At 37.5% G+C, this 27,997-nt stretch overlaps 2 protein-coding genes across 2 annotated transcripts; both read right to left on the bottom strand.

The window, feature by feature from the left end:
• Positions 1–151: 151 nt before the first annotated feature.
• LOC108326511 (3-dehydrosphinganine reductase TSC10A) lies at positions 152–8,865 on the bottom strand. Its single transcript, XM_052875479.1, has 4 exons — positions 8,128–8,865; positions 2,615–2,762; positions 1,226–1,516; positions 152–488 (listed from the first exon to the last, which is right to left on the bottom strand). The coding sequence occupies exons 1-4, from the start codon at positions 8,650–8,652 to the stop codon at positions 469–471; spliced, it is 984 nt and encodes a 327-aa protein (XP_052731439.1). The 5' UTR covers positions 8,653–8,865; the 3' UTR covers positions 152–468.
• An 8,734-nt stretch (positions 8,866–17,599) lies between these two features.
• On the bottom strand, positions 17,600–25,789 carry LOC128195882 (uncharacterized). Its single transcript, XM_052874594.1, has 6 exons — positions 25,472–25,789; positions 24,849–24,956; positions 24,318–24,521; positions 22,398–24,229; positions 21,476–21,887; positions 17,600–17,671 (listed from the first exon to the last, which is right to left on the bottom strand). The coding sequence occupies exons 1-6, from the start codon at positions 25,787–25,789 to the stop codon at positions 17,600–17,602; spliced, it is 2,946 nt and encodes a 981-aa protein (XP_052730554.1).
• Between the last annotated feature and the right edge of the window lie 2,208 nt (positions 25,790–27,997).

Genomic DNA, 27,997 nt, shown 5'->3' with positions numbered 1-27,997 from the left:
CAGAGTTAAACAAAGTAATTTTAAATATACATGTTACTTACATACTAATATGATCATTTAATATTACTAATACACTAACGTGATCACTTAACATATAAGTTATCACTTAAAATAAAATAAAAAATCAACAAAAATGAAAACAAAACTAAAATTTTATGGAGGACAAAATATTATTGCCGAACAAAATAAAAACGTAAAAAGAAATGAGGACCAAACTTTTTTTAAAGAAAATATACATCAATCCTATCCAATCCATAGCGTATTACTGAACCTGAACATGTAACTTAACCTGTCTTTACTTAACATATGTTAGAAAACGGAAGAAAAGTTAAAAAAAAAAACAAAACTTAATCAACTTGATGTTTATCGAGATCTAATTCGTTAACTTTCATTTGAATTTCAGAGTGGAAGAAGGCAGCATCCCAGTATCTTGCATATAACTCCTAAAATGGGGCATAGGACTCTGTTTCAGCTACTCCGGGTTGAACCTGTCAGAATGATAAATCATCAATCTCATAAGTTTTAGCTGGGGAATTCATTTGAATTAACATTAACCTTTTAACAGGGTACAAGCAATACCTTAAGAGGCTCCACCAGATAAAAGTAACATCCTAAACTTTTACAATGTCCTAATTGCTTTTGAATTCAAACATTATATCATTTGCTGTTCACTACGTGTTTAATAATAGTGTATGAACCACAGTCACTATATGGAATCAAACGACAGATACTAAATAAATAGATAAGTATATAAATAATAATAATAATAATAATAATAATAATAATTTTATTTCAATCTGTTATAGAACCATTCTCAAATTTTAACCAAAGAAAAAAAAAATCATAAAAGCACTCTTGTAAATTAACTTTGGAAAGACTGCCCAAATATAACAGTATGACTTCTAAAGCCCAGGAGCGTAACAAGAGATGTTTCATGCAAATTGCAAAACTTTAATGAATGACTAATTTCCCAGGCAAACTCTAAGTAACCATATTGAAGAGTCTAACCCAATTTTGAATTAGATCCTTTTAGAGATGACAAATAACTACATGTTCATGAGAATTGTCTGAATTTATCCAGATTTTAATAGAAAATGTGTACTATTTTAACATTCAATTCTTCATAATGCCATGTTTTACTATTCTTTTGATGATTGGACAGACAGGAATTAAATTAACAAAAACTAAGAAATAATTTTTCAATATCCCTTTGTGCAGCACTTACCCTTCCTTTGGCTGTGATATTTCTCTATACTTCCATACCAAGTCCACTGCATGCCTAGTGCAACAATCCGTAGAATTCCAGCAGCAACCACCTCAACAAAGGCCATCAAGAAAGACCTCTGAGGGGATAAACCTGCAGTTGCTAGGGATAGCGCAATTCCCTCCAAATTGCAAGAAACAATAAAGCTGCCACTTTTTATACCATCCAAAGCTTTCTGAGCAACTTTTTCAGCTGTCATACAACCAGATGAGGCTGCAATGATTTTGGTGAGCTCCGGTTTTCTCCTGTTTTCTGTAAAAGTGACCTTTCAGATTGTACTTCACTTTGATTACAGGATACATAGACTTCATAAGAGATGCTACAAACAGACATTTAATAAGCTGAAAGCAACAATTTTATTTTTATACTCATGAACTCTAAGTGGATATTTAGTAATCATGGATTCAAACTTATTATCTTAAGCAATAATTTCATTCTCTAATCTCTAAGTTTGTAATAGGATTGATACAATAGCCTCCCCCATGGCATCAGTCAAATGTATGAATTTAGATCAGATACAAAAATGAGAGATATTCAGATAATAAGGGAGGAGCTGGAGTTATTAAATCCGCAATTGATGCAGAATTCTGTGTAACAAACTTAAGACCTAATTGATTTTCTTTTCATTTTTCAGTTTTAAAAACTATTTTCTTAAAAAATTTCACCCTACTCAACAATCATCTTCTCATCCAAAGTCTGTTATGTTACGAAATTGTTTAGAAAAAAGGTGTTTTAAAAACTAAATACAGAAAGAAATGCAAGATTTCCCATCTTTTCTTTGCATTTTGTTCAACATCTTCCTCAATTTCAAGGTATGCTCCGTGCCTTGCAACACCCGCCACCAGGTATTTGAGCAACTCGCCTAGTTAAATTTTGAAAACTTTCGGAAATGGAAATCAAGCACACCCTATGCAATTTCAAGGAGTTACAGCAAGTGCACGACTTCCATGGTGAGCTTTACACAAACTGACATGTTATTTATCATCCAAAGTCTGTTATGTTACGAAATTGTTTAAAAAAAAGGTGTTTTAAAAACTAAATACAGAAAGAAATGCAAGATTTCCCATCTTTTCTTTGCATTTTGTTCAACATCTTCCTCAATTTCAAGGTATGCTCCGTGCCTACACCCACCACCAGGTATTTGAGCAACTCGCCTAGTTACATTTTGAAAACTTTCGGAAATGGAAATCAAGCACACCCTATGCAATTTCAAGGAGTTACAGCAAGTGCACGACTTCCATGGTGAGCTTTACACAAACTGACATGTTATTTACAACCAAAAATGAAGTAGAAACTAGCAAAGGTAATAGGTGTGAAGAAATAAATTCAAGCATCCAATTCAATACCTACCTTCTGCTAATCCTGGAGTATCTGTATCCGGAGGAAAAATCAGAGAAACATGAATATTATCAGCTATAACCTCTTGTTGCAATGCTTCTGCTAAACCACGGAGACCAAATTTACTTGCTGAGTAAGCTACATAGCCATAAATGCCCGCCTAAACATAAACACAAATTCCACATCAAAATAAATAAAATAAAGTTTAATTACTTATTTAGTCGTTATACCTGTTAAAAGTTTATGTCTTAGGCTATGTTTGGTTTTCAGTTGGGAATGTTTCAAACTGAGTTTAGAAAGTAAAAGTTCTGTGACATGTATTGTTGCTCTGATAAGCACATTTGCACATTAAAATTTTGTCTGCAAACTTGGTCTTAAGAAGTAAGACCACAATTGCTCTTGCAAACATTAATCAAAAAGTTGCACTTAGTCCATGCACTGAAAATACTCATTTCAGTATTTGTTCATACACTGCTTAACTCGTTTTAGTTCCAACAGATAATTTTTTTATTAGTTTATATTAGTAAATAAAGATTAATTTCTGTTTTATTAGTAATTAAATGTCAGTTTCAGTTTTTAATTTTGTACTTAAATATTATGGTCAAATATTGACCTATTATTTAGGGATATAGTGCAGAGTCTGTTTAGGAAACTGCCCACGTGCAGAGACGTGCAGAGTTGGTTTTCTTTTGTTAGAGAGTTTGTTTTCTTTGCTGCTGTAAGGCTATAAAGCCTATCATCTGTTATTTGAATTGATGAGAGAGTGTTTTTTCACCCAAAAGCAGAGAGTACTTACGTGTTTACAATTGGTATCAGAGCTCCTTCATAGGGGCCTGATCCAGAATTTTATTGAGTGAGTGAGCACATCCTAAAAAAAAAAAAAGAAAAAATAGTAGCAGCACATAGACACAAAGAAGAAACATGGGAGATTCAAACACCAGCAAATACGTGCAACCTGCAATCCCTAGATTTGATGGGCACTATGATCATTGGGCGAAACTCATGGAGAATTTTCTTCATTCTAAAGAATATTGGCAGTTGGTAGAGTTTGGAATTCCAGCTGTTACAGATAAAACAACTGCATCAGAAGCTGAACTCAAAGTCATGGAAGAACAAAAATTGAAGGATTTGAAAGTAAAGAATTATTTATATCAAGCCATTGATCGTGAAATTCTAGATACTATCCTCAATGATGATACCTCCAAAGATATTTGGGATTCTATGAAGCAAAAATTTCAAAGATCTACAAGAGTGAAAAGAGCACAATTACAAGCACTGCGTCGAGAATTTGAAATTCTACATATGAAGGAAGATGAAACAGTGAATTCATACTTTGCCCGCACTTTAAAAATTGCAAAAAGTATGAAGGCATGTGGAGAAAGTATGCGGGAGAATATTATTGCTGCAAAAATTTTATGGTCCATGCTTCCGAAATTTAATTATGTCGTGTGCTCGATTGAAGAATCAAATAACTTGGACACTATGACGATTGATGAACTGCAGAGCAGTCTTTTAGTTCATGAGCAAAGGATGGTGGGACATGACGAAGCAGACCAAGCACTGCAAATTATCCATGAAGACAGGAGAGGAAGAGGTCAGGGAAGAGGAAGAGCAAGAGGACGAGGTTTCTTTCGTGGCAGAGGAAGAGGCAGACAGTCCTTCAACAAAGCTGAAATTGAATGTTTCAAATGTCACAAATTTGGACATTTTCAATATGAATGTCCTACCTGGGAGAAAAATTTAAATTATGCAGAGGTGGAAGAAAAGGCAGTCCAGGAGGATGAACTCCTGCTAATGACTTATTTTGAGTTGAAGCAAGGAACAACAGAAGAATGGTTTCTTGATTCTGTAGTAACCATATGAGTGGTAACAAAGAGTGGTTCTCAGAATTAGATGAGAACTTCAGACATGCAGTAAAACTTGGCAATGACACAAGAATAGCTGTAATGGGGAAAGGAAGTGTTCGGTTAAATGTTAATGGAGCCATACATGTAATCTCACATGTGTACTACGTTCCAGAATTGAAGAACAATTTACTAAGCATAGGACAACTCCAAGAAAAAGGCTTGTCCATAAAGATTCAGAATGGGAAGTGTAAAGTCTCTCAACCTGAGAAAGGACAGATTATGGAAATAGATATGAAGGAAAATAGAATGTTTATTCTGAAAGCTACCAAGGCACCTTTAAATTCAACATGTTTCCAGATAGAACTGGAGGAAGGAACACAACTTTGGCACAACCGATTTGGTCACTTAAGCTATAGTGGTCTGAAAACACTTTTCTCCAAACAAATGGTGAATGGACTGCCTGCTGTCACAGTTCCAAGAGAGCTTTGTACGCACTGTTTGGCTGGGAAGCAGCACCGAAAGCCTATGCCCAAGAACAGTCTATGGAGAGCATCAAAAAGGCTTCAACTTGTGCATTCAGATATATGTGGACCTATCAATCCAATATCAAACAGCAACAAAAGGTATATTCTGAGTTTTATAGATGATTTCTCCCGGAAAATTTGGCTTTATTTCTTGAATGAAAAATCAGAAACCTTTTTATACTTTAAAAGATTCAAGGTGCTGGTTGAAAAAGAAGCTGGTGTAAGCATTGGATGTTTAAGGACAGATAGAGGAGGAGAATTCACTTCAAACGAATTTGGTGATTTTTGCAAAAGCCAAGGCATACGTAGGCAGTTAACTGCAGCCTACACACCTCAGCAAAATGGAGTTGCTGAAAGGAGGAACAGAACAATTATGAATATGGTGCGATCTATGCTAATTGGAAAACAAGTTCCCAAAATATTTTGGGCTGAAGCTGCTAGGTGGTGTGCTCATATTCTTAACAGAAGTCCTACAACAGCAGTGAAAGACAAAACTCCCGAAGAAGTATGGAGTGGGGTGAAGCCTACTGTTGATTACTTTCGAGTATTTGGATGTTTGGCTCATGTGCATATACTAGATCAGCATCGAGTGAAATTAGATGATAAAAGCAAGAAATGTGTTTTATTAGGAGTAAGTGATGAATCCAAGGCATATCGGTTGTTTGATCCTGTCAACAAAAGAATTTTAATCAGCAGAGATGTGGTTTTTGAAGAGCAAAAAGGCTGGGATTGGAAGCAGAATGCAGAAGAATGTCAACATGATATTCTAGAATGTAGAAGTAATGAAGAATATGTGAATGACTCTGAAGAGGTGTTTGAAGGAAACATTGTGGAAAATACTGGTGCTCAAGAAATCACAGATCAAATTGAAGATGCTGAAAACAGTTCTGCAGGTACTGATATTTATCCTAATAATTCTCATATTATTAATTATGAGACTTCAGTTGCAGGGAGGGCTAGAAGGAATAGGAGTGAACCAATTTGGATGAAAGATTACGAAACAGGAGAAGGTCTTTTAGATGATAATGACCTAAATGTAATGGTGGTCACCGAAGATGACCCAATCTCTTTTGAGGACGCCATTAAGAGTGAGAATTGGAGAAATGCTATGATGAAAGAGATGGAATCAATAGAGAAAAACATGACTTGGGAGCTCACTAACCTGCCAATAGGAGTAAAGCCAATTGGAGTCAAATGGATCTTTAAAACCAAATTTAAAGAAACTGGAGAGATAGACAAGTTCAAAGCCAGGCTAGTGGCTAAAGGGTATGTTCAACAATATGGAGTGGATTACACAGAGGTATTTGCTCCCGTGGCCAGACTTGACACAATTCAGCCCAATATAGCTGGAATGTGTTTCAGCTAGATGCGAAGAGTGCATTTCTTCATGGTGAACTTAAGGAGGAGATATATGTACAATAACCAGATGGATTTGTGAAAACAGGTGAAGAAGAGAAGGTGTAGAAATTAAAAAAGGCACTCTATGGCCTTAAACAAGCACCGAGAGCTTGGTACAACAAGATAGAGGCTTACTTTGTTCGAAATGAATTTGATAGATGTCTTTGTGAATATACACTGTTTACAAAATCAAAGGAGGGAGGTAAAATTCTAATTGTAAGTCTTTATGTGGATGATTTGATATATACAGGAAATGATGAGAATATGTGTGATGAGTTTAAAAGATCCATGATGATAGAATTTGATATGTCAGATTTAGGAAAAATGAGATACTTTCTTGGTATTGAAGTGATACAGAATTCAAGTGGAATCTTTATATGTCAGAAGAAATATGCTCAGGAAGTGTTGTCACGTTTTGGCATGGAAAATTGTAATGCAGTTAAGAATCCAATTGTTCCAGGAACAAGATTGTCAAAATTTGATGCAGGTTCCAAGGTTGATGCAACTTTGTTCAAACAAGTAGTTGGCAGTCTTATGTATTTGACTGCAACTCGGCCAGATTTAATGTATGGAGTAAGCTTGATCAGCAGATTTATGTCTAAATCCACTGAATCTCACTGGTGTGCAGCCAAAAGAATATTAAGGTACTTGAAGGGAACAACTGAGCTAGGCATCCACTATAAAAAGGGAGGAAATACAGAGATTGTAGCATATTCTGACAGTGATTTTGCTGGGGATATAGATGATAGAAGAAGCACTTCAGGATCTGTATTTTTATTTGGCTCTGGAGCAGTCTCATGGTCCTCAAAGAAACAATCAATAGTCACATTATCCACCACAGAAGCAGAATATATAGCTGTTGCCTCTTGTGCTTGTCAATGCATTTGGATTCAAAGGGTGTTGGAGAAGCTGAATTTTAAAGAACAGAAAAACACATTGATCCTATGTGACAACAATTCCACGATACAGTTATCAAAGAATCCAGTGTTTCATGGGAGGAGCAAACACATAGACATTAAATTTCATTTTTTAAGAGACTTGGTGAAAGAAGGAACTATCATGTTAAGCTACTGTCGCTCAGAAGTTCAAGTTGCTGATATAATGACCAAGCCACTCAAGTTAGAACAATTTTCAAAGTTGAGGAAGATGTTAGGCATGTTGGAAGCTTCAGAAATAAAATAAATGCTACCGCATATAGTTTAAGGGAGGGAATATTAGTAAATAAAGATTAATTTCTGTTTTATTAGTAATTAAATGTCAGTTTCAGTTTTTAATTTTGTACTTAAATATTATGGTCAAATATTGACCTATTATTTAGGGATATAGTGCAGAGTCTGTTTAGGAAACTGCCCACGTGCAGAGACGTGCAGAGTTGGTTTTCTTTTGTTAGAGAGTTTGTTTTCTTTGCTGCTGTAAGGCTATAAAGCCTATCATCTGTTATTTGAATTGATGAGAGAGTGTTTTTTCACCCAAAAGCAGAGAGTACTTACGTGTTTATAGTTTAATCTGGACAATTTTTAGTGTCAGCAAAGCCTAAATCGAATTTAAAGGTGTATACACTAGGACTATAATTATTACTTCATAGTTATACAAACTAAAACCTATAAAATGCAGATATATACAATACAACCAAATAAGTAATTCACATGTATAAACCCAGCAATAGTAATTCACATGTATAAACCCAGCAATAGTAATTCACATAATAGATTATCAGATCATAAATAACAGAGGGCGAAAGGAGGTGCAGGTTTACCTGACCGGCCTGTGAGGAAACAAGGGCAATGGAAGCGGGCAGCGGGTCCTTCCGGTTTTTCATCGCGGGAAGCGCGGCCTTGATGAGGTTCAACGTTCCCATGAGATTGACGTCCATGGTGAACTTTATCTCACTCAATTCCATCTTCTCCAGCTCCAGCGCTACGAACACGCCGTGGTTCAGCAGCAGCACGTCGATTGGCCCTGCCTCGTCCACCGCGCGCTTCACCGCCTCGAAGTCCCGCACGTCTGCCGCGAATAGCGCCACCTCGATCCCCGTCGCCAGCCGGATCGCATTTCGCGCCTCCTCCAGCTTCCCCAGCGACCGCGCCAATATCGACACACGCGCGCCCTCCGCCGCCGCGCGGTGTGCCAGAGACAGCCCGATGCCGCTGGATCCGCCCGTGATAAACACGTGCCGATTCTTGATAGGGATCTTCACCGGTCGCGGTTTAACCAGGAAATAGAGCACGACCAGAAGAAGCAGAGGAAGGAGAAAGAAAAGAAAGAAGTATGCGTCCGCCATTGATGATGAGCCTTCGAAACTACACCCACTGGGAGCAAAAGTCTATGCGACTTTGAAAATGGATACCATTTTTATTTTATTTTAGTACCGAGAGTAAGTAAGAGTATGTGCTTCCATCAATTAGGGAACTTATTTTATTCTATCAAAATCATATATATGGAAGGAAAATTAGGAAGTAATCAAATCTTATATTTGTTGATATATTAACTTTTTCTCCTAGTTGAGTACCAAGGTGGTTTGATTTTTTATTTCCTTTTTTCTTATTTGTTGATACATTAAAAAATACTATCTTTTACATACATATCAATCTATTTCATGTCTGATAAAAAAAAAGGCCCAAATTGAGTATTTTGATTCGAGATATTTGTTAACTAAATAACTATTAATTTAGTTTGTAAAAGAATGAAAAGTATAATTTTATTAAAAAATTAAACTTGATATCAAATATCATATTTTTTCCAAAATGTAAGAGTTAAATTTACTCATGCACACATTGAAGAATAAAGTATTAAACTTGATTATGTGAAAACCTTGCAATTAAATTCAAAAGTGTATGTAGAAAAAAAGTTAGATTAAAAATGTTAGTTATTGAGAATGTTTTGATTACAGTTGAGGATTTTTTTGGTTTGAGTGGCTAATGAAAGTTCCAATTTTCAACTTGGTTGGACTTTGTGTTTGTCGGTCGTCACGTGAGATGAACCGCGTGAGCTTGGAAACTTAAGATTTATAGACCCGAGTCCACATTCCTGTGATTTGATTAATGTTGATGTTTTCTTTTTTCTTTTTCTTTGTTTACCTCTGTTTTCATACCGTCCATGTATTTGCACGTCAGATGATTTTCGGACAAGAAGATGCCTCCTGACTAAGTCGTTAATTTATTCAATATATGGAAATAATAAATTTTTAAAAGATAATTATTTAAGATTTGAAAATTAAAAGTTTAATTATTTATATTTTTAATTTTATGTGTGTTTTTTTATATTCTTTTTCTCGATTTCTTTCTAGAACGGATAGAAATGTTTGACTTATACTTATTTTAAAATTGTTGTTTTCTGATTGATATTTACTAACGCTTTTTAATGTTGAACTTTTTAATTAGTGTGAATTACATTTTCTATTGATACTTTTCACAATTATTTTTTTGTCCATGACCTTAATAATTTTCTTTTATTTCTTAATAGTAATTGACACATAAGATCACACCAATCAATTGTGTGTAATCAAATAAAAAATATTATTAAAAAATAAAAATAATAACAAAAAGACGTTGAGCATCAACTATTTTTCAAAAAAACTAAACAACTTTAAATGTAGAAATCCGGTGACATTAAAAACATAAAAGCAATTTTTTTTTTTACATATTTATTAAGCATTTTCTCCATAGTTTCGAAGAGACTAGGATCAATTTCAAAATTAGAAAAAGTGATTACAAAATCACTTTCTTTCCAAACATATATAAAATAATAGAAACTATTAATATATTCACTCATATTACTTTTAAAGAAGTTAGCATAAGCTATAAGACCATAGATTATCTAAATTACACAATTAGTAGTATTCATCTTAATCTAATCAACATTCAGAAACTACTAAAAAATTTGTATATAAAGAATATTTTTTTCCAGTATAGTGATTATATCATAAGATTTTAGAATCATAAAATCATATGTTAACACCCAATTTCGTCCGGATTGACCAATAAATTTATTTTTATCAAGTGTAAAATAAAAACAAAAATTAAAAAAATAAATAAATAAAAAGAGAAGAGCGTTCGTCCTCGCCCTCGCGCGACCGTTCGTTCTCTGCCGTTCGGACCGTTCGTCCTCGCCCTTGCCTTACCGATCGTCCACTGTCTTGCGCGACCGTTCGTCCTCACCCTTTCGCTGATCGTTCGTCCTCTATCCTAAGCAGACCATTCGTCCTTTACCGTTCGTTCTTCATGACCAATATCACAGACGTTCGGCTTTATGAAATCTACCGCTCGGCCATCCTTGACCACAATCATTCGGCCGTTCGGTCTTTTTCTTCATGGTCAGCTTTCAGCCATTCAACCTCAATGACGTTCGGCCGCTCGTTCTCAACCGTTCGGTCATCCACAAGCTTTCCAACTGTTCGGCCGCTCGTCCTGAATCGTTCGGCCATCTGGTCTCATGGACGTTCAGCAATTTGCAGCCTCCACCGTTCGTTCTTTAATTATTGCCAACCGATACCTGTTGCTCTCAGGTAGAGAGCGTTCGGTCTTAGTGTACTAGTGATGACTAGCGTTCGGTTTTGAGCGTTTGTCCTATCAGTGCATGATGTCCTGCCGTTCAGCAAATAACGTTCGGTGGTGTTCTTGTTCAGAAAATAACGTTCGGTCTTAATATTTTTATCGAATGTTCGGCTCGTAATAGGCGTTTGGTGTTTTTGAGACGTTCGTTCAAACAGTAGGGCGTTCGTTTTTTTATTATTTTTGTTGTTTCATTTTATTTGTTTTAAAATAAAAAAAATAATAAAAAAGTAAATAAAAACAAAAAGATCCGGAATTAGGGGATGTGTCCCTGGATAGTTGTTTAAAAAAAACAAAAAAAGACAAAAGACAAAAAAAATAAGAATCCCAAGGAATTTGTCTGACGGGATGTGTTTGAGCTCCTAGAAAGCAGTGAGGCGTTGGTTTTTCTTTAAGGACCGTGATATTCCAACAATGTATTTTTAACACTGTTTTGACAACACCACGTGTCGTTGTTTGTTTTAAAAATAATATTTTTTTAAAACCTACGAAACGGAAGTCCGTAACCCTTATTTTTAGTGAAAATCCGAAAATAGCCCTTTCTCTGTTCCATTGGAAACGAATGACCGTTCTCTTGAAAGGTCGAAGGTCGCGTTTCGTGCCGCTTGAATTTGTTCTGTGTGCGTGGTGTTGTCTCCGTCCAGTTTCGTCTCCCGTTATCGTGCGGAATGGGAAGTTTCGGTGACCATTGTCCGACGACGAAGGTAAGTGGTTTTCCATTCCATGTCGTAGCTTTGTTATTCGGTTTGGGCATGTCGTAGCATGGTTATTTGGTTTGGGTTAAGGTTTGGGGTTGGTATCCTTGTGTTGTGGTTCTTGGGTTGTTGGGTTTCGTTGTTTTGATGATTTTATTTTGGTTTATGTAGTTGAGTGTTCGTCACTCTTTTTCGACAAAGTATATATGTACTTTGAACGAACGCTTGACAGACGAGCATCGGTCATTGATTGCGAGGACTCCATTTGCGTGGTTTTTAGATGTCAATGTCAATGTTAAAGTAGGTAGAAATATATTGAGTGAGTTATTGGGTAAGTGGGACGACTGTAGTAGTGGTTTTTTAGTTGGGAATAAAGTTTTGGAGTTAAATGAAAATGATATTTATTTAGGGTTGGGATTGAGTACAGATGGTGCAAATATTAACTTAAAGGAAGAGCTGGGCAATACTGAATGTGTGAAATACATAGGCAAAGGAACAAAGGAATTGAATTCGATATACAAAATTCTAATGCGAAAACACAAGAAAAAGATCCCTTGTTCTCATTTTTGTAGCCTTTACCTCCTGGTAGGGATAAGTGAGATTTTATTTCCAAAACGTAGCGGGAAAGTGTTTCCCGTAATGTTTAATGTTGTTGACAACTTAAGTGGTTTGGGTAGTTATTGTTGGGGTAGTGTAGTTTATCGTTTTCTGTTACGTAGTTTGTGCAAAGCTTCAAAATGCTTGAAGAAAGGTAAAGGTATTTCAAACGTTTACGTCGATGGTTGTGTTTACATGCTGCAGGTAATTAATAGTATTTGATGTAATTACTTAAATTGTTTTTTGAATTAAGTTTCTTACAAGTTAAGATGATTTATTTGTCTTAGGTATGGTTTTTTGAGCTCTTTGTTCCACCAAAAGGTCCTATTGATAAATTTCCACGAATATTGCATTGGATGAATATAAGTGTTGGAGACAAGTTCGTAAAACGGTGTATGGAGACAGGTTTGGTAAGTTGTTTGTTATCGGAAGTTTTGTTATGCTTTCATATATTGACAAAAGTTGTGTAATCTGTAATGTGTTGTTAAATTCCAGGTTGTTGATGATGTTTATGGTGGTCCTTCAACCAAGGATAAGGAGGAATACAGACCAACACCTAAGAGAAAGGATGCTAAACCAAGAGGAAAGAAGAAACAAAAAAGAATTCGCAGAGAAACTTTTATGCGTGCCTTAGAGGAACAAGAATTTCTAATTGAAGAACTTAAAAGGAGGGTTGGAAGTTTGGAGGCACAATTGGCTGAAGAGAAGGCAAGAAGGCAAAATAAAGATGACGTTCGACAAAGTGTGCCTCGTACAGAACCATCCGTGAACACTGGTTTTGTATCCCCTACTGACATTAACGGAAATGAACAACCTTTGAAGACGTATGTTAGGGTTGGATCACGAAGGCGTTACAAGGGAAGAGCACTTAGGACTCCATACACCGGAACCGTAGTGCTTAGAATAAAAAATGTGTGATCTGTGTATTTAGTTGATGGAAAATGTTATTTGGAAATTAATGATAATTGTAATCATTGTAAATAGATTAAGAAAACATTGTTTAATGTATCCGATTTAGTTCAATGAAATAAAATTTGAGTTTTAGTTTTGAATTGGTCTCATATTTTATTTATTCAATACCATTGTTATTATGAGTTGTGGGTTTGTGGATTTCAGAATGTGGTCATTTCTGCATAACATGGGTGACGAATGTAAAAACCAGTTCATTTGAAGGACAATTTGAGTGGGGGTGATGTGATGTGAGGTCAAGGAGTGTGGGGTGACCCCTCCTTAGTTGGAGGACTAAGCTGTGCAAGGGATGAGTGAGGGTGTTCAAAAAAGGGTCTGGTAATCGTTTACAGCATCCCTGTAAACGATTACCCGAGAGGAAATTGGATTTTGTATAGAAAGTCCAACGTAGGTAGTCAGTCAGGTGAACAGGGGTCACTATTGTAAAAAAAGGTCAGTTTTAGGCACTTCTGCACCTTTCTGAGGCTGGTCCAGTTGTTTCAGTGGTGGGAGAGGGTGGTTGGTGATGTGATGTGAGGCCAAGGAGTGTGGGGTGACCCCTCCTCAGTTGGAGGACCAAGCTGTGCAAGAGATGAGTGAGGGTGTTCAAAAAAGGGTCTGGTAATCGTTTACAGCATCCCTGTAAACGATTACCCGAAAGGAAATTGGATTTTGTACAGAAAGTCCAACGTAGGTAGTCAGTTAGGTGAACAGGGGTCACCATTGTAAAAAAAAGGTCAGTTTTAGGCACTTCTGCACCTTTCTGAGGCTGGTCCAGTTGTTTCAGTGGTGGGAGAGGGTGGTTGGTGATGTGATGTGAGGCCAAGGAGTGTGGGGTGACCCCTCCTCAGTTGGAGGACCAAGCTGTGCAAGGGATGAGTGAGGGTGTTCAAAAAAGGGTCTGGTAATCGTTTACAGCATCCCTGTAAACGATTACCCGAGAGAATATTGGATTTTGTACAGAAAGTCCAACACAAGTACTCAGTCAGGTGAACAGGGGTCACCATTGGAAAAAAAGGTGACTTTTATGCAATTCTGCACCTTTCTAAGGCTGGTCCAGTTGTTTCAGTGGTGGGAGAGGGTGGTTGGTGATGTGATGTGAGGCCAAGGAGTGTGGGGTGACCCCTCATCAGTTGGAGGAGCAAGCTGTGCAAGGGATGAACAGGGGTCACCTCACTCACGGTGCTATCTCACTACCTTTCTGTTTCTCTCTCTACCAAACCCTAAAAATTCAAATTCTGAAAACCACAAATGACCCGCACAACTTCAAACTCGCGCTCTGAATCTTCATTTTCCACGTCAAATTAATTTTTGATAACCAATTACACGTGCACCAATGGCATTTTGACACGTGGCCCGTGTCAAAATGTTGTTTTGACATGTGGCCCGTGTCAAAATGTTGTCAAAACTGGTTGTCGAAGTATCATTTCCCATTTTGGACCGGCAGGACCGGACGCCATACGGAAAGACATCCGAGAGCGTCCGTCCAAAGCCGCTCGCCGAGGTTACAATCAAAGACCGCGCGTCCGCCCAAAGCCGCTCGCCCAGGTCACAATCAAAGACCGCGCGTCTGCCCAGGTCACAATCAAAGACCGCGCGTCCGTCCAAGGCCGCTCGCCCAGGTCGCAATCAAAGACCGCGCGTCCGCCCAAGGCCGCCCCCCAGGTCACAAGCTGAACGAACGTCCACCCGTGCCGAACACCAGGACCGAACGTCCGTGCGTGCCGAGCGCCAAGACCGAACGTCCTCCCAGGTGCACCAATAGGACCGAACGTCCAGTATGACCGGCCAGTAGAACCAGATGGCCGCCCACCCATGTTGGCATCCCTGGCCGACCATCCCTCCCAACCGACCCACGCTTGGTTGACTACACGGTTAAACGCCAGTGACTCATTAAGGTGTGATTGGACCGTTATCAGGTCCACTAGAGGCAAATTGGGAGTTTCTGGGTTTCTGGAAAATCTGGTGCGTTTCTGCAGAACGCGCGTTCGTTCAAATAGCTCGACCAATTAGTGGTCGGCCAAAATAGCATGAGCGTTCGGTTTTGTGTTCTAAGATGAGTGTTCGCGTTCGTCCTTAAGTAAAGCTTGTAATACACTAGACGTTCGTCCAAACAGTATCCAGTGAATTAGTAATGTTAGGCGTTCGTCCTTAATTACATTATCATGATGAAATCTGTAGCGTTCGGTCTTAGTAGATTAGAGATTGTGAGCGTTCGTTCCCAATTCGGTATGTTAAGTTTCAATCCTGAGCGTTCGGTCTTACTGTGGATTCTTAGGTTTCAATCATGGGCGTTCGGTATTAACCTGATATTCTTAGGTTTGGATCTTAAACGGTCAGTTTTGATGTATTAGTGATGATGACGTTCGGTTTTAATTTGGTAGTCTCAGTTGGTGATCCTGAGCGTTCGGTCTTAAATTGATAGGTTTCAGTCTTCAGCTTTCGGTCCTCGTGAAATAGAAATCGTAGACGTTCGTTTTTAAATTGGTATTCCAAGAAAATGATCTTTTGCGTTCGGTCTTGAATGTTTAGTATCGTTCGGTTAGAATTGGATTTAGTACCGTTCGGTCAGGTTTTGATTTAATACTATTCGTTGTAGTGGTGTTTGATCTTAAGGGTTCGGTCTTAAATTTATACTTAAGTTTCATTCTTAAGCGTTCGGTATTGGTGAAATAGTTATCTTAAGCGTTCAATCTTAAACTGGTATTCTCAGAAAGTCATATTTAGCGTTGGGTTTACAGGAGGTATTCTCGGCTTGTGAGCGTTCGGTCTTAATTTTGGATTCTTAGGTTTGAATCTTATACGTTCGGCCTTAGTGTATTAATGATTATAAGCGTTCGTTCTTAAGTTGGTATTTTTTGGTAGCAATCCAGAACGTTCGGTATTAATTTGATAGTCTTAAGTTTGAATCTTGAGCGTTCGGTATTATTATGTGATTTATAGCGTTCGATCTGGATTAGGTATTCTGAGGTTTAGATTGTAAGCGTTCGGTCTTGATGATGTTTGATTTCTGAGCGCTCGTCCAAACAGTGATGAATTCAATATGGTATCCAATGGTTTAGCGCTCGGCTCAGTAGTGTTGAATCCCACATGATGTTCGTTCTTGAGCGTTCGGCCTAGTATGGTTTGATCTCACAGCGTTCGTTCTGAAAGTGTTCGGTCCATATGGTGCTCGGTTTTAGCGTTCGGCCGAATGGTGTTCAATCTAATATGGCGTTCGGTGAAATAGCGATCGGCATGATATTGTGGGATCTGATAACGTCCGTCCAAATTAGTGTTCGTCCTGGTGTGGAAAATAGCGTTCGTTCAGTAGCGTTCGTGTAACAATGTTCATTGAATAGTGCTCGTCCAAATAGTATTTTACAAATATGTTGGATGTGGATTTTGAACGAGCGTTCCAGGGAGGAACGACTCTTGGATGAAAGTTGAGATTTATAATGTATGAATGTGGCAAGCTTAGCTGGCGGTTCATCCTGATATTCCGTGAGTGCTCGTTCTCAAGTAGAGAGGAGTATGTCATGTGTGGGAATGGTAGGAGGTCCTAGTCTATAACTGTAACTTGGACGGAACAGACTAACCTCGGGTGGCAGCTGATGAGAATTCCAACTATTCCACCTGGGTGCACGAACGTCGTAGCTACACAGAATTCATACAGTTCGGACGGTCAGTCTAGTATCAGGAATTGATTGAGTTAATGAATGGATTAAAGTATATGTTGGGAATTATTGATCTGATTGATATGTTATGAAATGTATGTTTTACTTGAATTAAATTCAATAAGCTTACCCTTTCGTTTTCATTGTGTTGTCTTGTATCTGTACGTTCGTCTTGTCCTTGCAATGATCATCCGTGTGGATGTGAGCAGAGGGAGATGCATTATTGGAAGAAACGCTTGAGGAAGGAATCCTGGCTGAAGAGAACCTAGTGGAGGTAGAAGTGAAGGCCGAACAGTAGTGCGTTCGGTTGAAATGTTTGGTTTAGTCGTGTTAATATACTGTATTAGATCGAACCTCTTCTTTTGCTTACTTTGACCGTTTGGTAATTATATTTTGTAAATCGTTCGGTCATCTATGTTTATTGAACGCCTGTAATATTCGTATCAGTGGATTCAAGGCCGTTCGGCCATTATCGAGTTCTACTTCTTTAGTTGTAAAAACTGAATTGATATATTAATATATGTGATTTTCTATGATATATGGTTTATTACTGTATTTTATGGGATGTTACAATAAGCAAAATAAAAATAACCACCTTACCTAAAAATGTGGTTAGTTACTTATAAATATCTTAACCGTTTAAAATATCTAAGATATTTTATGTAATAAATATAATATCTAAGATATTTTATGTAATAAATATCTTACTACATAACACTTTATGAAATTGTTAGCAGATTAGCCAATTCTGGGTTTTGTAACAAAAAATACAGGTCCTGGGTTCAAAGGAAGGAGACTTCAATATGAATCTTGACTATCAACCAGACAGCTATGCCACTTGATTCTATAAGAACCTACGGGAAAGTTAGACACATCAAGTGAGCAATGTGAAAACTGTTACCAATAAGGAGTATTGGTAAATCTTGAAGAAATTTGTTTTGATGATGCTGCAAGAAGTTTTAGTTGAAGAAGATATTAGAATTAGTTAAAAGCAATTTGTAGAAATTAAATGTAGTAGGAAATTCTTGTAAACTTTGTAAACTTGCATTTTTAACTGCAATAATCTATTATGGAATGACAATAATCGATTATCACAGAGTCATACAGGAATAATCGATTATCACATCATATAATCGATTATTACATTTTGAAAACCCTGTAACGGACTTTAATAATCGATTATCACTTTTGATAATCGATTATCTGTGGCAGTTATAATTCATCTTTGCGAATTCAGAATAGTGAGCTATATAAAGTTCTTCCAAAACTCTAAGAATAACAGTGAGCTTTTTGAGAATACAGTTTGTCTGAGGAAGTTCTAAAAAGCTAGTTCAAGTGCTTTGCCTGGTCTCGTGAATAGGAGAAGCTCGCGTTTCGTGTGTCGATAGTCGGAGCGGTTCTCTTCGAGTTGGCAAGGTGGTCATCTTCCGGTTCGTTCGTCGAAGGAAGGTTTTATCTCTCTGTTTTTTTTTTCACTCTTATTGTAATTGGTGAAACTGATTTTAGTGAAAACGTTAATCACTTTTTATAGTGATTAACAACTGGACGTAGATTCTTTTGAATCGAACCAGGATAAAAATCCAGTGTATCAATTTTTCTACTCCCTACTCTTTTTATTGTTTTATGCACATCAACTGTTTGATAAATTTTCTCTAAGAAAATTGTTTTTCTAAAACGGACCATCGAAACTTGATTTGTGACCGTAACACGTTTTCAAAATATTTTATTCCGCTGCGCGACTCTATAACGGTACCGATTGTTCCAACCATTGGTATCAGAGCTTGCTTTGATAGTTTTTCAAATTTTTCGAAAATGGGCGGTCATAACCAAGTTTATGCTGAGGGTGCTTCTATTGATAGACCTCCTTTGTTTACGGGGGAAAATTATGCGTTTTGGAAAATAAGAATGCAAATATTTTTGGAGTCTATTGACAGGGGTATTTGGGAAGTTGTTATGAATGGACCAATTGTTCCCACTATTTTTGTAAATGATATGCAGGTAGAAAAACCATTTTTACAGTGGACTATGGATGAAAATAGAATGGCACAATATGATGTTAGGGCTAGGAACATAATTTTATCTGCACTAACCCTTGATGATTTTTTCAAAGTTTCTGTTTATGAAAGTGCTCAGGAAATGTGGGAATTTTTAAGAGTCACTCATGATAAAGTCATAGATGTTGTTAAGTTGACGTTGTCTGATTCAAGCTCCTCAAGCTCAAACAATTCAAATGAACAAGAAAATCTATGCTTAATGGCCAGAAATGAATCATCTAAAAGCCAACTCTTGAAGAAAAAGAAGGACAATCAAGGCTCCTCATCAAGCTTTAAATGTTATGGATGTGGTGAAAGAGGCCATATAAAAGTCGTTTGTCCAATTATCAAGAAATTTCACAAAAAGAAGAAGGTTCACATTGCTTGGGTTGATAATGACTCAAGTAGTTCAAGTGATTCTGTTGAAGAAACAAACTTATGTTTGACATCTAATGTTGATGACACTGCAAGCCAAGTAAGTTGTTCTAATTCTGAATCTAGTGAATTTGATGTACAAAAGGCTTTTCTTGAATTGCTTGATGAATCTGAAAAATTGAATGTTGCTCATAAAAATTTGAAAAAGGAATTTAAAGAATTGCGAATTAAATATGAGAAGGCATTAGATGAGGAAGTAAGTTTGAGAAATAAAATTTGCAACTTGGAAATGAAAGAGTCTTCAAATGTTGAACATCCTGTTGAATGTCTTTCATGTAAGAGTCATATGCTTGATATTGATATTCTTGAAAATCTTCTTGAAGTTGCAACTGGAAATAATAATGTTGAAATGCCTATAACTGTTAAAAAGGTTTATAAAAACAAAAGTGTTTTTAAAAGTAAGAACCAAATTAAAAGAACCCGTAGGGTATGGGTTGAAAAAGGAACTATGTCTTATAGAAACCCAAATGTTGTCACATGCTTTTATTGTATGAAAAAGGGGCACACTTCTAACAAATGTAGAATTAAACATTTTGATGTTCCAAATGGAAAATATGCTTGGATTCCTGATATAAAGTAAATTGTCTCTAACTTCAAAGGACCCAAATGAGATTATGGGGACCAAAACTCTATTGTTTTGTTTTGCAGGTTAATTTTTCAAAAGGAAAAGAAGACTCTTTGGTATCCTGGTATTTTTTAAAGAGCTTTGAAATAATTTATGAATGTTAGATGTGTCTTAAGTTGAAAATTTGGCCCAAATTTGTGTTTTTCGAAAATTAACGTAAATAATCGATTACCAAAGGTAATAATCGATTATCTCGTCCTCAAAATTTGGATTTTGGCAATTTGGCTCGCAAATAATCGATTATTTAAAGTAATAATCGATTATCTTAAGTCACAGCGTAAAAAAAAAAACTTTTTTGAGTCTGTTTTTAAAAGGGGATTATTACATTCAAGGGAAGATATATGAGTTTGTTAGATATCTTGTTTTTATCTCTATTATGGATTAATTAATATTGTTTGTACTTCTTAATTAGAGTTGAATTTCTGTTTTTCTTATATTCCATGAGGAATTCTGTTCTTTCATGTTATGAAATTTCAATTTTATTTCTGTTTTGAAATGCATCAATTCTTTTGTTGAGGGGGAGAAAAATTTGAGGGGGAGTTTTTCCACTTTTTTACTTTTTGCTTATGATCAAAAAGGGGGAGAAAACTTCTAATTTTAGTAGTGCAATTATTACTAACATGTTTGTAAGTATGGAATCTGTGCAGGAAATTAGAAATGCTTTTAACAAATTGAATTTTTGATCATCATCAAAAAGGGGGAGATTGTTACCAATAAGGAGTATTGGTAAATCTTGAAGAAATTTGTTTTGATGATGTTGCAAGAAGTTTTAGTTGAAGAAGATATTAGAATTAGTTAAAAGCAATTTGTAGAAATTAAATGTAGTAGGAAATTCTTGTAAACTTTGTAAACTTGCATTTTTAACTGCAATAATCTATTATGGAATGACAATAATCGATTATCACAGAGTCATGCAGGAATAATCGATTATCACATCATATAATCGATTATTACATTTTGAAAACCCTGTAACGGACTTTAATAATCGATTATCACTTTTGATAATCGATTATCTGTGGCAGTTATAATTCATCTTTGCGAATTCAGAATAGTGAGCTATATAAGGTTCTTCCAAAACTCTAAGAATAACACTGAGCTTTTTGAGAATACAGTTTGTCTGAGGAAGTTCTAAAAAGCTAGTTCAAGTGCTTTGCCTGGTCTCGTGAATAGGAGAAGCTCGCGTTTCGTGTGTCGATAGTCGGAGCGGTTCTCTTCGAGTTGGCAAGGTGGTCATCTTCCGGTTCGTTCGTCGAAGGAAGGTTTTATCTCTCTGTTTTTTTTTATTCACTCTTATTGTAATTGGTGAAACTGATTTTAGTGAAAACGTTAATCACTTTTTATAGTGATTAACAACTGGACGTAGATTCTTTTGAATCGAACCAGGATAAAAATCCAGTGTATCAATTTTTCTACTCCCTACTCTTTTTATTGTTTTATGCACATCAACTGTTTGATAAATTTTCTCTAAGAAAATTGTTTTTCTAAAACGGACCATCGAAACTTGATTTGTGACCGTAACACGCTTTCAAAATATTTTATTCCGCTGCGCGACTCTATAACGGTACCGATTGTTCCAACAAAAACCCCTGTCCTTTCTCATTAGGTCTAAAATCCATGAATGTCTCCACAGCTACACTATTACCATGGGCCCTACTGTGCATACCAATTCTTCTCTTTCCTGCCACACCATCCAAGACATGGCAAACCAACTTCTGGTTCAGTTCAAATATTTCACCATCTTTCCAAGCTTCAGATATAGACTGTGAGTGCCCCAAAGTTTGTCCACATGGGACAAGGAAGGACGTACTGCAATGAAGGATGCAGTAACACTTAGTTGACTTAACCAGCAGGTTTAGTGGCACGTTCTTTAATTGAAGACAAATATTCAATGTGATGTGGGAGCCATGTGCAACGGATATTTCAACCCCATTAACAGAGTCCTCATTGTGGAGAAAAAGTTCTGCCCCAATGAATGGTCTGCACAAATAATGCAAAACAGATATTTCAACACCGTATTTTTCAGAGTTAGGAAACACAAACAACCACCAAATTGCCAACTCTTGGTCATGGCTATGATCAAATTAAGTACTTTAATGGACTACAATAGTTCTAGATTTGCATATAAGGCAGCTACGTAATAAAATCGGAGAGCACTATACGTGTAAAGGTTCACAACAAAGAGAGCATATCTTAAACAATAAAAGAAAACTAATTCAGCATAAAATACTAACAAAATTGGGAAACCATTTCTTGAGACTCCGATAAATCAAACGCAAAAGCAGATTAATCAATTCCTATCGACAATAGTTTATAATTATATAATTCATTTTCACATGAAAAAGAAGATAAGGGACAATGCTAAAGGAGAAAATAATAGTCCATGTGACAATCAATACAATAAAGTCACACTATAATAAAAAATACACATACATTTAAAATTTCATTAAAAAGTTCTCACTGACAACAGTGAATAATTCATAAACATACCTTACTTTGAAGAAGTACTTTGGAATCCCAAGATGAATGTGCATCAATTTTATCAAAGTACTAGAAACTAGTGACAAAGCATTCTTGGTAAACTCAGATGCAGTTTTCTGAAGCAAGCATACAGCACTAGAGACAACATAAGTACAAACATTGACCACCTCTCTGTCTTTATACCTAATGCTACAAGCTCGGTACCCGGATCCTGGAAATAAACAATTCTCATTTAGGTCAAAATAATTCAACAGCAAAGAGAAACTCGCTCTGGTTCTATTATCCACACACCAAAATAGCCTCTGTAAATTTTGTATTGTGAAAGCCTGTAAATTACTAGAGGATTTGACACCAACAAAAATTCTATGAGAATTTTGGTCTATATTAGACACTCCAAAAGCAGTTACAAATGCTAATACTGAAGAACTCAGACTATGAGCTGCAAGGACTTCAGAACTTTCACTGTCCATCCCAATGAAAGATGCTCTAAGTAGATTAAATTCTTCTGCTAGTCTGAACAGTTGTAAAGAAATTTGATTAAAATCTTGACAAGACTTCAGGAATTGAAGCTTATCATTACTCTCGGTCTCTACCTGATTTAAATTCTGATCCACGTTCAATAAAACTTCCCTCAAAGTTTTAACCACACACACTAAATTTTCCAACACTCTAGCTCTTAATGATAAAAACCACCTCTGGAAACAAAATTCTTGAGAACTTGTTGCAGAGGCTTCCAAGATTTTCAAGGAGGAGCACAATTCCATATGAGACTGAGTAAGCTGATCATAGTAATTACAATCATAAATTTTCCTGGCAAGTCTTGGACATATATCATCCTTGTAATCACATGATAAAGGAAATTCAATAGTCCCCACCAACTCTATTATTGATGTGGTTCCCTGTTTTGGCTGCTTAGGAAGTTGGAATTTTTCTTCAGAATTAGAATAATGAAACAATGCATTTAACCAGCTACAGCAAGAAACAGACTTCACTTTCTGTATTAATGTCCTGAATATAATAGTAGCCATCGACCATTCACCCTGACACGCTGCATGAGCACCAACCTTGTAAGCAGTCCAGCCATTTGTTCCTGTCAAGACTTTGTTTACAAACGTTGTGCATTTAATAAGACAACTCGCCGGATGTGTTTCATCATTCTCATGGACTAAGCCATCACATATAGGCTGACTGTGCAATAGCAAATGGTACAATAAGTATGTATAGCAATCAATTAAACTACACTGGCATACAATTTCGGCCAAAATATTCACTTTACTTATCACTTCAGTATCGATAGCACCAACTACATAAAGGTTGTCAAGGCATGCCACCAGAAATCTGTATATTTTGGAAAGAAATTTAAAAATAAAGGAATTTTGCTTTTTCCCTTTAAAATTTACAGCTAGATGAGTTGATCGTACTGCACGATCAGTAGATGCAACAGTCACAAGATAATATTCAATCACTTCTTTTATGTTATCAAGTACCAAACAACCAAGAGAAGGATGATTTTCAACAACAGTTAAAAGAATCTTTAGCAGACGCTGGAGCTCCTGACAAATTGTCAAATCATTTTGAGAATCTTCAAACAATGGCATCAACAAAAGTTTGATATGATCTTTGATTAAAGAGATAACATGTGATGGAAGGGAAGAACAACCAAAAACATTCTCAATTGCTGCTCTGTCCTTTGTCCTACAACACAAATCTGCTAGAATACAAATGGCCAAGCAGCTCTTCCTCGAGCCTGGATATTGACTTGTGTTTTCAATAATAGTTTGAAGCCTCATAAACTCACGAAGTTCCATGTGAAGTGAAGAAGGCGGAATAGAAAGAAGGACCTACGAATGATTTAATGCATGTCAAACAAGTTCATATTTCATAAGAAATCAAATGAGAGTCTCATTTTGCGAAGTACTGAGCTCAAACCTTGTGCAAGACCCTTAGAGCTTTATATTGCATGGGCATTGAAATTTCAGGTTCCTCCATTATGGAAAACAGCCCACGAATTATACCTGAATTATCTGAGTTCTCACACAATCCTCTTCTGAATAAAAAATACAAGCATCTTAATGCTGTTTCTTTTACATGTGAAGTTCTTTCTCGATTGAGAAACAAAAGAAGAAAGTCCACCTGAATCCAAATGACTTAAAAAATATTACACAAGGAAAGCACCGTACACTGTATATATTTGAATTGGGACCATCATCTATGTATGCTAAAGCTGGCTGTGTGATGCTTTATTTTATCACAAGAATAGTTTACTAGCCATTTTTCAAAGGAAACAATCTGGCAATGAGTTTCATGAACTTCATATTATGGATAACTATTAAAACAATCACATTCAGTTGAAGGAACAAAACACTTGCCAAATGGTCACACAATATTTCAAACAGACATAAAAGCAAGGATCCTGCTCAACTAGGATGCTCAAAATCATATAGTAGGACAGATACACACCTGATAAGAGGTTAAAGGAATTAAAATGCAAGCCAGTTTTGAGAGCGAGTATAACATAGCAACCATAAAATCTTCATCTGACGAATTTAGTACCAACTCCATACCTGTCTGCATCAGATCAATCATCACATCAGAAAACCAACTATGATTGTTCGAATAGTGAATCAGACAAAAGAAAAAGTAACAAATTTCTTTGGGTTGGTTAAACTTAACAATTGTTATGCTATTAAGTTTGGAGACTGAACCATGGTTCAGGGAGCTCATTGGGCAATAAAATATATCAGCATTGTACTGTAAGAATTAGTTCTGTTTTTATTTTCTTATAAAGTCACAGTATTGGTTTGAACAAAAATTCAATTCTCTAACTAAATTGTTCTATGGCAATACGGGAGCAACACACCAGAATACATTGTTCCATAATCCACTAGTAGTAGTCCTAGACTCTTGATTAAATTGAAATGGATAATGCATTATAACTCAAGCAAATTCAATGCAGAACAGTCTACCACAAAACCATAATACTATAACAGAGAGAAGCCACAAAAATAAACAACAGAAGATAAAAGAAGGAAGAAGAAAGAATCACACACAAAAAACATGGTTGGGTTAAAGTGTTAATAAACTTCAATCCATGTTTTCGAGCGTTCAGGAAGTTGTTCGTTCAGCCTCAAATTTGTTCGACCTTTTGGTTTCAACCACTCAGCCTCCCATGCCACTCGGCGCCATACCGCTCGGTCATACGTATCCTCACGTTCGGCCTCACTCGCTCCAGCTTTTTTGCCGTTCGTTTTCGCCTCTTTTTGGACCATCAAACTCAACCACTCGGTCATCCTTGTTTTAAAACGTTCAATCCACACATGAGCAGTAACCAGGAACACGCTCTCTAATACAGCGAAGACAGCCTCCCTCAAACTCATAAGTCCTATAGTTACCACGTCCATAAAACGGAACGGTTAACTCGGACTTGGGGGGCATGTAGTAAGATACTCATTAAAATATCTTAAATATCTTAAACGGTTAAGATATTTATCAAGCCACTAACCACATTTTTAGGTAAGGTGGTTATTTTTATTTTGCTTATAAATACAGTAACAGGGCCAAGGTCCAGGTACGTTTTCTTTATGTCTAGAGATCCTAAATAATATTTCAGAGCAGTAATCACTCTCTTGAGAGCTGAGGCTCCATAACTTACATCTGACTTGAGCGTCGGAGTATCAATGCAGGTACCTCCCCCTCCTTTGGCGAGTATGAACAACAACAATTGGAGAAGAGCAAGCGTCCCAGACAGCCAGGAGCAACAAAGACACACCGGAAAATATCTACACCGAAACATTTTGGCGCCCACCGTGGGGCCGAGTGTCATCTCGCAAAAACCACAAGAGGAGCACTCGGTCTCGATGAATCATTTTTTCGGATAAAGCTACTCCATGAAGACGAAGCTGTCGCATCACCGCCAGAAGTCTCCTCCGAGCCATTGACGCCAGCACGTGCACCTATGCGAAATCACGCCAGTGAGCACATCAGCAAAATTGCACCCCTTGAAATCACACCCCTTTGTGGGTCAGATCCAGTGCAAAAACATGCTTAAATTCATCATTCACCTCCCTCAACGATGGTGGACAAATGAGAGAAAACTTCTTCCATTGCCTCTTTGAATCTCGACGTCATCATCCCAGTCTTTCCTTCCATTTGGAGGAAACAACAATGTCACGATCCAATTATTCAAGATCGAATTGAGGATTGCTGCGGGGACCGTGACGCTTCGGAACAATATCTAGTTTCACCGTCTCCTTTGTCGGTGAACACGGGAAATCCTCGTCGGAAAGGGCTGCCGCCTTCATCATCGCCACTGCAAAGATCAAAGCCACAAAACCAAAACTGCAAAAACCCAGAAACTAGGAAACTGTTTCGGATGTGTAGGGCTGTGCGGTTCTAAACCTTCAAGTTCTCCTTCGATCTTGTCTCAGCGGCGGATCTTCTTCCCAAGCTTTGACTTTCCTCTTGATCCGGAGGGGTGGAGACCTACAAAAGATTCTCCGATGCCAAAGTCAGTTTCAGAGCAATGGCTTTTCTCAAGGGATAGCAATAAATGTCCATTCAATGTAACCTATCTACCACTCACCGTGAACCTGTATTTATAGTTTTCGCTATGGGCTTTGGGATTAGTGAAAGGTTAATCACGGCCCAATCAGCCCAATAGCTCCTAATTTCTACTTACCTCTAAACCAGGTCAATTTACTTGAGCCACAGTGATTAGTGATTTGGCCGGTCAGTGTGATATGGGCGTCCGCCCAAGTGATAAGGGCGTTCGTCTTTCCTATGGACGACTCGGGCACTACATTGGGCGGACGATCCTCTACGCGGTCGCCCGGCACTTCGTTGGGCGGACGATCTTCTATGCGGTCGCCCGGCACTTCGTTGGGCGGACGATCTTCTATGCGGTCGCCCGGCACTTCATGATACCAAACGTTCGTCTCTCGGCGTCATCCTGTAGAACAGTTTTTGTGAGCATGGAGAGTGCGGCGCTGTCTCGTGGTGATGGAATTCCTTGTGAGTTCTTCAAAGTTTCTCTTAGAGACAGAGGTTCTACCCAGGTGGTCGGCGTAGGCACCGAGATGGTCGGACGACCTCATTAGTGGGCGTCCATACGTGCGACGCCGGACATTAGCTGGTGTAGGAGAGTTTGTACGGTCTAGGTTCAATCCGTACCTACTTGGGCGGCCAAGACTTGGGCGGCCAAGACTTGGGCGGTCGAGCATTCGTCTGTGGCGGGTGTGACATGGGCGTCCTTTGGGCGGCGCCCGTCGCCTCACGGGCGTCCTTCGTACGGCACCCGGCTCTCCCTGGTACACAAGCCCCCCAAGTCCTAGTGCACGTAGTGAACGTAGGATTTTGGATACGGCGCGCTTTGGGTCAGGAACCCGCAATTGGGCTTTATCCAGTGGGATTTTTGAATTTGGATTTTAGGCGGGAAAACACGTGGCGCGTTCCCATTGACGGAAGGTCAAGCGTCGCCAAATCCGGAGCGTTGGTCGTGCTAAATCTAGACGGCCAGGATACACCCAACGGTTACTAACTTTTTCCTATAAATAGCGGATTAGACGATGTCATTTTCACTTATCTTCATTACTCAAGAGCTCAAGATTCTT

This window comes from Vigna angularis, chromosome 3 (assembly GCF_016808095.1).
Source record: "Vigna angularis cultivar LongXiaoDou No.4 chromosome 3, ASM1680809v1, whole genome shotgun sequence".
NCBI classification, from domain to species: Eukaryota; Viridiplantae; Streptophyta; class Magnoliopsida; order Fabales; family Fabaceae; genus Vigna; species Vigna angularis.
This window is presented reverse-complemented; position numbering and strand designations above follow the sequence as displayed.

What these genes read in the sequence shown, in the direction of transcription:
- LOC128195882 (XM_052874594.1), bottom strand. Translation starts at nt 25,789, where the DNA reads ATGGACGTGGTAACTATAGGACTTATGAGTTTGAGGGAGGCTGTCTTC. An exon ending in TTCCTTTAACCTCTTATCAG is followed by an intron (nt 24,522 to 24,848) that starts GTGTGTATCTGT and finishes ATTTGGATTCAG; the next exon opens with GTGGACTTTCTTCTTTTGTT. An exon ending in GGTTTTTGTTGGAACAATCG is followed by an intron (nt 17,672 to 21,475) that starts GTACCGTTATAG and finishes ACTTTCCCGTAG; the next exon opens with GTTCTTATAGAATCAAGTGG.
- LOC108326511 (XM_052875479.1), bottom strand. Translation starts at nt 8,652, where the DNA reads ATGGCGGACGCATACTTCTTTCTTTTCTTTCTCCTTCCTCTGCTTCTT. An exon ending in TTTCCTCACAGGCCGGTCAG is followed by an intron (nt 2,763 to 8,127) that starts GTAAACCTGCAC and finishes GTTTATGTTTAG; the next exon opens with GCGGGCATTTATGGCTATGT. An exon ending in ATATCACAGCCAAAGGAAGG is followed by an intron (nt 489 to 1,225) that starts GTAAGTGCTGCA and finishes TCATTCTGACAG; the next exon opens with GTTCAACCCGGAGTAGCTGA.